The sequence below is a fragment of the Hyposmocoma kahamanoa genome, unplaced genomic scaffold (genome assembly GCF_003589595.1).
Source record: "Hyposmocoma kahamanoa isolate Upper Pololo Valley unplaced genomic scaffold, ASM358959v1 93, whole genome shotgun sequence".
Classification (NCBI taxonomy): domain Eukaryota; kingdom Metazoa; phylum Arthropoda; class Insecta; order Lepidoptera; family Cosmopterigidae; genus Hyposmocoma; species Hyposmocoma kahamanoa.
The window spans coordinates 25,258,986-25,270,949 of NW_020654810.1; the positions used below are offsets into that span (position 1 = coordinate 25,258,986).

Here is an 11,964-nt window from a genome sequence, read left to right on the forward strand (position 1 = left end):
GCCATCTAGTTATCTTAATGTGCACTGCTAGAAAAAAAAAACACTCATTCCAGCACAACCACATAATATAAATTATTTTTGAAAATTACATTATTCTATGTAAGTACTGTATGAAACCACTAAAATTAATAATAATACGTTTTCGTTCGAAACGTTACATTGTTATACGGAATGACAATTAAACATGCTTAAATCACTAAGTTAACGTGTTTGATTATTAATTATTTTTCTTGCAAAAGTATGCAGGTACAAAAATAAACTATCTGTTGACTTTTTTTCAGAACAGTCGGGCGCGAAAGCTTCGTCATATGAAAATGCTTCTCTATCATTGGCCGAAAATTTAGGTAGTGCCAACATAACGGGAACATTTTATATTATATTTATGTTGTCAGCATTAATACCAGTTGTGCTCGGCAGGTAAATATCGTCGTTGTGTTAGAGATAATTTATTTTTATTTATTGGTTTTTCGACACGAAAACGGGATTGTAATTCTTGAAATAATCCTTATAGACTTGTTCTTTGCACTGATATACTTAAATGTAAGTAGCCAAGCGCGGTGTTAGTGTTTCGTGAACTTTTCTTTAGAAGGTTGTGGTTCTGTAAAAGTAGCTGCACAAATTGATAGAGTGCGATACTCGGGAAAGAAATATGTAACGAATTCTATAAATATTACCACTTTGTAATTATATTTTGTTTATTTGTTATTCATACCGTTGACACTGTAAAAAGGGATGCTCACGACAAGTGAATTTTTATGTCCATGGAGAGGATTTTCATTTCACAATTTTTATTTTTACGTGCATTACAGGCAGCGAATAATGAATTGTACAAGATAATCGAGTACCTGTAATGAATTCGATAACGTTCACGGTGTCGAGAAATGGAGAAACAACAGAGTAATTCACTTCAAAACTTTGATGACTCAAAATCGGAAATTTTGAAAAAAAGGCTACTGAAATCTGCGAGCGCCTCCGGCAACAACAACTCGCCGCAAAATAGCTCGCAGAATGTGGTACTGAATACGATACGTGTGAGTTGAGTTATATTGGCCATATAAATTTGTGTTAAGGTGTTCTCAATGTTGAAAGTGTTTTTACATTTCAGGCGCCAACGTCGAGCAGCATGATCGTGTCCTCTGTGCAAGCGCCGCAAAGCTCGATGCCTATCACACACAGCCTTGTGACCCACTCAATTGCTCCTGTGAAGATTCATACCAATAGCACACCATACCCTTTGCAGCTGTCCACCGTACATGTACCAGTGCAAATACCAGGATCCACTTCTAATATCAATGTACCAGTGCAGCTTTCCAGCTCTACAAGCAGCGTGCCAATACAGATAGCACCAGTGAGCTTACCATTACAAATGTCCGGGACCACAAGTGTTCCTGTGCAATTGCCAGCTGGTGAGACAATAAATGTCCCACTTCAGCTTCCTGGTGCCAGTCAGAACATACTGACATCACCAGCTATGCCCTCTATGCCCATATTGCAAAACTCCAATCAACCTCTGGGTTCTATATTTCATGTGCACATGGGGTCGAACCCTCGTTCAGGGAATATGGATGGCATTTCTGATATGACTGTATCAAGTTCATCCCAAATTCAATTGCCGGACTCATCGGGAGGTCATGTGAAAGTTAACACAACTTCATCAGTGTCTCAAGTGCAAATGGCTTCAAGCCCTGCTGTGGTGCAGATTCCGAATTCATCGAGTAATTCAATACAACTCACTCTACCAAACACAAATACGGGAGCAGTGCAACTGAGAGGTACTGCAAGAGCTGTGCCCCATGTGGTGTATATCCAAACACCAACTGGCCTTAAACCTGTGACAAGTACTGATGTCATAAGCCAAGCCAGCACCAGTGGGAATCCACCTCAAATTATTGTAAGGAGACCTGTAAGTACATCTTGTATTTTATGTTCTCAATTTTTTATATGTACGTGTCTACATCATGCTCAAAACTCGCAAAGTGTAAAGTAACATGCTCTACATTTAAAATATACTTAATTTTTTTTTAGCTTGTTATTATATTAATGGCGTGTAAATTGCAATTCATGTACAAAAAAAGATAAGGAGGATCACCTAGACCTGCTACTTATATTACAAAGATTTTTTAATCAATATTATGTTATATTTTTTATAATAAGCTACACATTGACAGATCTGTTATTATTCTGTTCCACTGGAGGCAATATTTGAACATAAGTGTATAGCGTGATGTCCTGTTGACTGTACATGTTTACTTAATACAAAAACAATTTAAACAAAAAGCAATACATAATATGATTGTTGAAAAGCCAGAATTACAAAACTAATTAATTGGTCTTTTTCTTATTTTCAGGTAACAAGTAACTCTAATATTTTAATATCAAATGTATCAAGTAAACCCAACATAGCCCCTAAACCCGGGCAGAAGTCTTCAATACTGGCTCCAGCCAATACGGCCCAGCCCATTGTCATTCAAAAGCCAAAAACAAATGACAAAATGATGGTTCCTGTGAGCATTGCACCTGGAAACCAGGGCAAACAGACCATAGCCTACTTGAGTTCAGTGAAAAAATCAAAACAGTTACCTGAAAATCAATCAATACTAATATCTAACAATCAATCAAATGTTAACACAAATAACCAAAAACTATTCCTGACCCCAATGAATATGCCAAAAATACAAAATACCAAGTTCATTTTACCTGTCACTTTACCAGCAACTATGGCTACAAAAGGGCCCATAATAAATCTCCAAATTGCTAATGGGCAAATTCAAAACGATCCCCAAGGCAACAGCATTACTGTTATGAGGGACACAGGTCCTACAGAGTCTTCCGAGATGCCTCCACTGCAGCCTTTAGCCAAAGTGATCAATATGAATGGAAAAGAAAGTTTTAATGCTAATTCAGTGCCCCAAAGTCCTAAAAGTGATAAGACATTTACAGTCTCTATCCAAGGGTCTAGAGCTGAGCCCACTGGAGAACAGGGGGAGTATACCTTGTCTATTCCAGAAACAAATGCAGCAATGAATGATGACATTTACACAGTGTCCATTGCTGATGAAGAGGGTGGTCAAACACAAGAGTCTTTCACATTGGCTATACCAGAAAAAGGAAAGAGTTTGCTAAACAAGAATGTAATTGACAGGAACGACTTGACGCCGGTTCCCGTAGCTGCGCCCGCGATTCTTCGACGCTCTTATTCTGACAATAGTGACAGGAAAACTGCAATGAATACAAACATAAAGAGGCGGATTTCTCTTTGTAATGAAAATTTATCTGTTAAAAGTTATAAGCCAAGTATATTTCCTGCCAAAAATGATAATCACAATGAAGCAACAGAAACCAATGACGACCATCGCGTGCCATCGCTGTTTTGCGATGAAAAACTCGAGGAAGTGAAAGTCAACATAGAAGATTCTGATAATGAAGATTACAAAGATATGAAAGGTGAGAATGATAAACACAACCATCAAAACTACTATCACAAAATTGATAATCTTATGAAAAGGGATCCATCACATAGGTTGAAAGGAGATAGTTTTGATTATACTTTGGAGGAAGATCCTCCTGGTTTGATTTGGAATAACGGGGTTGCTCATCTTCAAGGGAGCGGGCTGCAGTTCCACACTAATGAGTTTGGACTTATTGACGTCATTGATGTCAGTGACGCCGATGAGATGTTGATGCCGAGCGCTAAGTATCAGACGCCGCTTAAGCAGCGGTTGGAGAGAGGAGGGCGGGAGAAGAAACCGACATCACCAGAGGACATGTACCGATGCGACGGGTGTGGCTGCCACGGCATGGCCGCAGAATTCATCACCCCTAACTTTTGCAGCATTGCTTGCCAGAGTGATGTGCAAAAGCTAATGCAGAAGAAAAAAGACAGAGAAAAGATAGAGTTGATAAAAAGACGAAATAGAATGAAGAAGTTGCTAATGAGAAAACAGCTCTCTGATACTGATTTACTTATAGAAAATAGAGAAGATAGAGTTTCATTAAAACATTACGACTCGATGCCGACAGATCAACTATCAGACGTCGTCAAAGTGGAAGATATGATTGAGAACGAAAAGTATCCATGGATGTGCGGGAAGAATGGTTTTTCGTGGATGCGCTATTTGGATATTTGTAAAGCTAAGGCTGCTCCTGTGAAGCTGTTCAAAGATCCATTCCCATATAACAGAAATAATTTCAAAGTGGGAATGCGCATGGAAGCGATTGATCCGCAACACCCGTCGCTGTTTTGCGTAGTGTCGGTGGCTGAAGTACAAGGGTACCGGATGCGGCTCCACTTTGACGAGTATCTGGATATATTTGACTACTGGGTTAACGCGGACTGCCCGGATATCTTTCCGGCAGGGTGGTGCGAGAAGAACGGGCGCTCGCTGAAGCCTCCCGCCAGTTACACGAGGAGTAACTTCTCTTGGCCGATGTATCTGAAGCAGGCACACGCTATTGCTGCGCCGAAACAACTCTTCCCACATGTGACTACGCCTGTAAGTATTATAACTAGTTTATTCTACAGTAGGTATTGGTGAACTCCTGTTAGCCAGAATCCTGACAATGTATCCTTTACAGTTGATAAAACCAAACGGCTTCCGGATTGGTATGAAGCTGGAGGCGGAGGACCGCAAGAACGACCTGGTGTGCGTGGCTACGATCGCCGATATGCTGGATAATAGGCTACTTATCAACTTCGACTCCTGGGACGAGATGTACGACTTTTGGGTGGACCCTACTTCTCCATACATTCACCCTGTTGGTTGGGCTGAGGAGAACGGCGTCTCGCTTACTCCGCCTAATTGTAAGTATAGTTTATGCTTATTTTGTGTTGAGTCAATGGTCTCTTGAATTTAAGTAGACGCTCTTCAAGTAGAGGAATCCGAAGATTCCAGTTTCTAAAATAAATGCATTATTCATACTAGGCAAGTATACACATACACAAACTTTATATTGTTTACAAGTGAGTCGTGGTTATTGTTTATTGTGGTTTGTAAATCAGCATTTGAGTTATATTCATTGATTTTGTACATCAGCTTTGTCCCAGATTGGGGATTTCCCCAGAAATCTACTCGTATTCCACATAATATCTTTCCCTTTATCACAAGTGGATGTAGCTTATTTTGATGGGAAAAGTTGTTTACACGATTTCATGTAAACAATTATAAATTGCGAATAGACAACTTTGGTTTTTGTTTTCAATCTATCACAAAATGGTATAACTTACAGCAGTAAGTATTATTTATGGAAATTATTGCGGGAGTGCGTATAAGTACTATGAAAGTACTAAGTGTGACATCACAGAGTGACTTACGCGAGGCTTATAAGTAAAAAGTATGTGGTTCAGGCGACCAGGAATGCCTAGTAAGGCTAGAAAGCGGCACGTAGTAAAATTCGAAGACCAAATTTAATGTACCAGCGCGGCAGTCAAGTCAATATGACCCCGTACGCGCCGCTTACGAGCGGGTCGATAAGTGGTTCGTTAGTCGTGACGCTTTTAAGAAGAGAAAGGAACGTCTGGAGAGGGATGAATTGGCAGGTAAAAGGAATGCAGAACAACTGAGATATACTACACCGACCTTAGACGAGGGTTTCGTGCTCATGACACCCGCGACACTGGGTGTGCGGCTAGTGGTGGGTTATGATTGTGTGCGTTATTATTTTGGGGCACTGCTACCGCGTTGCAATTTTTCCCCTTTTGCCAACACGGGTATCTACTGACATGTGACTTAAAAGCGATCTGCTGTACTTATACCCGTAAATTAACATCTTGCATCGTAAATATTCATTTACATAACATAGCAATACTGTAAATAAAGCATACTTAAATTATACAGACATAATTTTAACAAGTGCGTCAAACACGCTTTGTAAGTATAAAAGAACATTTCCTTTTAAAGCCATCATCATGATAAATAAAATAACATAAACACAGGTGTTACTTATTTTTATATTTATATACTTGCATATGCGCAATTTTGCATTCTTCGTATAATTTTAATGTTATGTATATGTTGTGGAGTCAGCAATCTACATTTTTTTTTATTAAAAATCCTTAACGGCTCAATGGTAAGCTTCGTGGATGTTAAAGATTTCGATTCTCGAAAGGGCTAATTTTCAATAGGAACTTTTTAAATTGATATTATATTGTCTGGGAGTTCTTGGAAGAGCTCCGGAATTAAGGCATTTGAACGGCTCGCGAGCCTAGATTTTAGGAGGCGAGGCGTGTAATCAAAATTAATATAATTGAGTACAGATGGAGAAGATTTGACAAAAATCCGACATTGGTAAGTGGTGACTGACGGGGCAGCGGGCGGTGCGGCATGTCGTTAAACCGCTGGGCAATTTTCAAGTTTTGGGATAAATGTGAATTTAATAAATAAAGAAGTTCAGTTGAAATTTTATTCTTAAATGACTCGTTGTAGACTTTTATTACAGCCTGTTTTCGGGATTTTATATGATCGGATGAAGTACACCCTAACGTGTAACAAATTACATTTGTTTTTTACCGAGACGCTTGTTTTATTTTATGGCGAATTTATACGTACTTAACCAATTTATATTAAATGTGTCGTCATAATTTATCAGTTTAACTTTTAAAAACAATTTTAAATTGTGGCCTTGGATATATATTTTTTTTTCAAATAAGCAGCACATTGTAATGTTACTAACACGTGAGTAGAATAAGTACAATAGAAGTAAAAAGACAAGAATTTCTCAGCCAATTAAGCCGTATATTCACATTGTTTTTTTTTTCAAGTGTTGAGTGCATATTATATTACAGTGTAAATTAACAAATTCATTCGATTACGATATCTAAATATCTTTGGGTAATTCCTTACAAATCCAAGTTCGTTGACCTTGTATAGTCAACGGCAAAGTTGATAACGCATATTTGTATAACATAATACAAATTTAAAACGAAATTATAACGTAATATTCGCTTCTAGTCGACTCCGATGGCTGCCGGTTACTATGATTATTAATTAATGAACAAACAAGTGAAACATTCTGTCTCGTCAGGTGGGAGCTACTCAGCCTTAAGTGTAACGAGGATAACGTTTATCAGTCAGTGCAGTGAACGCCATCGTCGCAAGCGCACCTCATTTGTCACTATAGAGTTTAATAAATGACTCTCGCGTTCAGTTAATTGTTTTTAATGTGCCCTATAAGGAATTTCGGGTCGCATCGTGGAGTGAAACAGTGAGATAGGGTTGATGCATACTATAGTGAACCGATATCTGATAAGAAAGTTCTTGGCAGATTAAGTCTGTGCGTACGATATCAATTGAAACATATATTTGTCACATTTTTCTCGTTATGTTTTATAGGTTCTGTTGCTGATTGTTCTATTAACTTTGTATATGATAGATTTTTGAATAATATCTTTTTTCGTGCAATGTAATTATGACATATTTATATTATTTTGTAGTTAAATTTCGTTCATTTATTTCTTATTTAGCGAAAGGTTTTATTGATGAATTGTAAAAGAACATCGGTCACTTGGTCATTACTCAATTTTTGTATATCGACTCATCCGTAGAACAAAAATCTATGTGCAAGACTAATTGTTCTCAGGACATAGTATATTTCGTTCCTTCTTCTTCGCTGTGAATGTCAGATCGACTGTTGTTTGGTTTTATAGTTCCGAAATGAAATAAGATATATAAATTTTCAAAACACCTTTACGTAGGCCTTAGTTTCAATAAGGAAGTTATTCTCGTAATGTACTTATTCTCTTTTCGCTATATAATCACATCGGACTCTGTTCTTCGGATGAGTCGATATATTTATTAATGTGAAATAGACGAATGTTTGCCAATAATTTTACTTAGACTCAATTTACATTTAGTAGCAGCTGACCTCCTTGTGAAAGAGTTCGTCCAGGCGTGTCGCTTACCACCAGCCGCACGACCTGTTCGTCCTGTCATTTGACTATTATAAAAAAAATTAAAAAATGTTCGACATACAACATTTCGACAGAACTGAAGCGAAATTCGCCTCGCTGCGCGGAATGCTCCAGCATTCCCTCAGATTCACGTGACTGCGCCTTAAAGCTGTAGGTGTTCATTGTTTAGTGTACTCTTTTACACGACACGGATGGTGGACTTGGAAATTGTTTTGATTTCGTTTATTTGTGAAGAAGAAGAGAAAAGAAGAACAAAAAAAGGAAAAGATATATTTGCGGCCATGATTTATGGAGGAAACGGAACACTTTTTAGACAATATGAAACATTTTACAACGATTTATATCTATCTTAGTATTTTTTAAGATTACTATGAAATGGACTTTGATAAATTTGATAAGTCGGAGTATTATATTATGGCAACATAATTGTAATTTTAGCTTTTACACTATACAAACCATATTTTAGCACTAAATAGACCAACTTTTCATTTGAACCCATGTTTTTTTCTGACAGAGTATCTATACAACCTATTTCGTAAGACGCGTGACGTCATACTGCAGCTACGGAATTCCCGTGAATGCACAAGCATTCCCAAGAATGCGCAGGCATACCCGAGCATGCGAGAATTCCGTGGAAGACGTGCAAGTCGCAGTCGTTTTTCTCAATTTGTACGTTACGTACAATATCGTTATAAAAATTCGATTCCAATCCGTTCCCCCGCAATATAAATTGAGCCTTAAACAACGATGTGACATTAACTAAAATAGAATGTCCCCTGTGTAGAATTGTTTTCATCATATACATAAGGCGCGAAGACATTACAACTTTGTAGTTTGTCACAAATGAATCAATAATTTTTTTACGCAGTTTACAAGGATCCGGATTCATTCTCATGGGAGAGTTACCTGGAGGAGACATGTGCGTCGGCGGCGCCACCGCGCGCCTTTAAGACGCGCTCGCCGCAGGGATTCAAGCCTGGCATGAAGCTTGAAGTGGTCGATCCTAGGGTAAGTTTTGGTTTGGCCAAAAAATCCGTGCGGTATATAAGTATAATTGAAAACCATCTAAAAAAGTAAATATCGAACTTTAATCAATCATGGATTTACAACTTTTTGCCACCTTTCGGGTAATTTTAGAATTCTTTCGTTCGTTTCATAAAAATCCTGCTCTATTTATAAAATACAGCTCGAAGTATCGTTTGACGGATGTGATGGTCTCTTCATTATCAAAGTCGTGTTCATGCCAAGAATTTTGTAAAGACCGAAAGAAGTAAAAATCTGAAGAGGCTATGTCGGGCAAATACGGTGGATGAGATAACACGTCTCAACCTAACTGCAATAGTTTTAACGGCAGTATCGTGGTGAAATACGACACCTATACGATTCACCAGTTTTGCGCGTTTTTCACAAATATAAACTTAAGACTTTCCCGCCTGTTTTTAAAATGCGCATAAATATGTAATTTTTTAAATTACCGTAGGCACATTACGTACGTACATTTTAAAAGAAACTGTTCTTTACCTTAACCTATGGCAAAAACAGCTAGTTGCCCATTGGACTTAGAGATGGAAAACTAGGCGGAATACATAGCGCACCTTCAGTAACAAAATGACATTTAGGCATTGTAATACAGACATTAGTTTTCCTATCAAATAGTATTTTATCATCTTTAGCACCAGCCGTTGTTTTTTGTTTTAAAATTTTGTCGGTTTCCCAAAAAAATAGTATTATTGGTATTGGTGCAACGGGCTAGTTTCCGCAACTCGACGTCGAGGCGCCTATTTTCCGTGTAAATAAAAAAATAGTTTTCGAATTTCTTCACTTTGTTATCTAGGATGCATGTTTCCTAAAAGCAATATAATATTTTGTTTCATTTTTCAGGATAATTTTTGTTTGAGAAAGTCAAAACTAATTCATCTGTATTGGCACCGTTGTTGCCGTTATTTAAATGGCTCTTAATAATTAGGATTCTTTTGTTAGAACAAAGGACAAAGACTTTAGGTAGTCGACCTGTTGAATGTCGCTCTGCGAGTTATGGATCGAGCTATGCTCGTAGTTTGTCTGAAATATAAGAATCGAAATGAGGTTATCCGACAGTGATCCAAATAGCTGGTAGTAGCTGTCAAAAAGCCGATACCCGATGGTGAAAAGGAGTCTTTGAGTGGCGCCGAAGATCACGGCTTGGCAAACGTAGTGTAACTAGCCAAGTGGAGGGACGATCTGCGAAGGCTGCTTACAACAGAGGGATGCGACTAGCTGAGGACCGTCGAAATGGGAGAGGCCTAAGTCCAGTAGTGAAGAGCTGATGATATTTATATATTATATATGCTAGATATATAATATATATGCTAGATATATAATCTACTAGTGGTGAAAAGGATATTGTCAAAAAAATGTTTCCTCTAAGAAGAGGGTTTATGCTGCTGGCCCAATAACCCGCATTGGCACTTTTCTCTGAATTTAATTTCTCTCATAATTCGATCTCGACCGAGTTGGTCTGCGTTACAAGTTCGTGTCATTGAAATGATATGGAACATGGTCTTTTCTATAAGATTAAAAGAGTAGATTGCATTTTATTTAGGTAATAAAATAATTATAACTTTTTTATATAAAAAACGACCTCAAAAGTTCGTGGAATCACATCTATTTGCCAAATTTTATTGTAATCAGTTACCGGAAAGTGCGCGAAATCGGATTCATCCCCTACTTTGCCACCCCTAGAGGTGGAATATTTTCTTTAAATTTAAAATACTGAGGTAGCCACTTTCCAACAAAAAAAAAAAAACAATTTTCAAAATGGTTTCAAAACTGCCGGCTCTGGATATGGAGCTATCACGTAATATATACATTCAAAAAATACTGCCGTATTGAGAACCTATACCTTTTTTTAAAGTCCGTTAAAAATTGATGAAGCAATCGCAGTTTGTCATGTCAGTCTAAACAGTCAGGCGTTGCGATTGTTTAGAATTAAGTGTTGGTATACCTTGATGTAGTATATGTATATATAATAACGCCTTGATCAATTTCATAAAGCAATCCAATACGAATTGTGTTGTATGTACATTTCGCCATTGAGATTTACTTGTGTTTCATTGTTCAATTCGCATTTCGAATAAATAATCAATTACAAAAAAAATTGGAGAGGCTCGTATCCAGCAGTGGACTGCCGAAGGAGAGTACGCTGACCAAAACCGTAGTAACAACAAATAATCCGTCCGTAGGTGCCGTTCCTGATCCGCGTCGCGACAATAAGCGAAGTGCGCGGGCACCAGGTGCTGGTGGCGTTCGACGGCTGGCCGGCCGAGCTGGCCGTGTGGCTGGACGACGACTCGCCCGACCTCCATCCCGTCGGCTGGTGCCTCAAGACGCAGCACCCGCTCGAGCCCCCGCTCAGTAAGTCACCGTTCTCGAGTCTCGTTGGGTGCGGCGTCGGACCGCGAGTATAGCGAGTGGTTGTGCAGCGCCGGAAGAGCTGGGCGTGCGCGGCCCGTGCGGCGTGGGCGGCTGCCGCGGCCTGGGCTCGCTGCGCGGCGGGCCGCTCAAGCAGCACTCGGCGGCGTCGGCCTGCCCCTACCGCTCGCGCGCCACGCCCGTGCTGCCCGACCGCCTCAGCGAGCGCGCGCCCTCGCCCGACCGCGTGCTGCCCCGCTCGCGCAGGTACGGCCTCCGCCCGACCCGGGCTCGGCGCACTCGCGGCCGCGCTCAAGCCCGCCCTTCTCGTTGCAGGGTTCCCGCCAAGCCCAAGTCGATCCACGCGAGCACGCCCACCGGCGACGCGCCCAAGGAAAAGTAAGATTTCGCCGCGTTTCACCCGCTTCGCTCGTCTTTGATGTTTCGTTAACACGACGTTTCACGTTTAAGGTTGCCGCGCGGGAGACCGCCCAAGCACAAGAGAATCGAGGAGGTGTCCAAGAACGAGGTAGGCCCGCAACTCTTCTCGTATCGCGTCCCCGGTGAGAAGTGACGAAATTCAAAGTAACATTGAAACGCGTACAAAGGGTTCCGACGACGAGTCGGTGTCGAGCGGCGGCGGCAAGCGCTGGCGGCGCAGCGCGGGC

The 11,964-nt window shown here is 39.9% G+C and overlaps 1 protein-coding gene across 1 annotated transcript in view; it reads left to right on the forward strand.

Annotated features, from left to right (window-relative positions):
• Positions 1 to 406: 406 nt before the first annotated feature.
• The window catches only part of LOC113237287, a 12,059-nt gene continuing 501 nt past the window's right edge, over positions 407 to 11,964 (forward strand). Inside the window, exons 1-10 of the mRNA XM_026473676.1 lie at positions 407 to 540; positions 810 to 1,031; positions 1,106 to 1,903; positions 2,349 to 4,493; positions 4,576 to 4,801; positions 8,775 to 8,914; positions 11,128 to 11,299; positions 11,368 to 11,563; positions 11,633 to 11,695; positions 11,768 to 11,825. Of these exons, the coding sequence (XP_026329461.1) occupies positions 882 to 1,031; positions 1,106 to 1,903; positions 2,349 to 4,493; positions 4,576 to 4,801; positions 8,775 to 8,914; positions 11,128 to 11,299; positions 11,368 to 11,563; positions 11,633 to 11,695; positions 11,768 to 11,825 (3,948 nt within the window). The 5' untranslated portion in view covers positions 407 to 540; positions 810 to 881. The remainder of the gene's footprint in view (positions 541 to 809; positions 1,032 to 1,105; positions 1,904 to 2,348; positions 4,494 to 4,575; positions 4,802 to 8,774; positions 8,915 to 11,127; positions 11,300 to 11,367; positions 11,564 to 11,632; positions 11,696 to 11,767; positions 11,826 to 11,964) is intronic.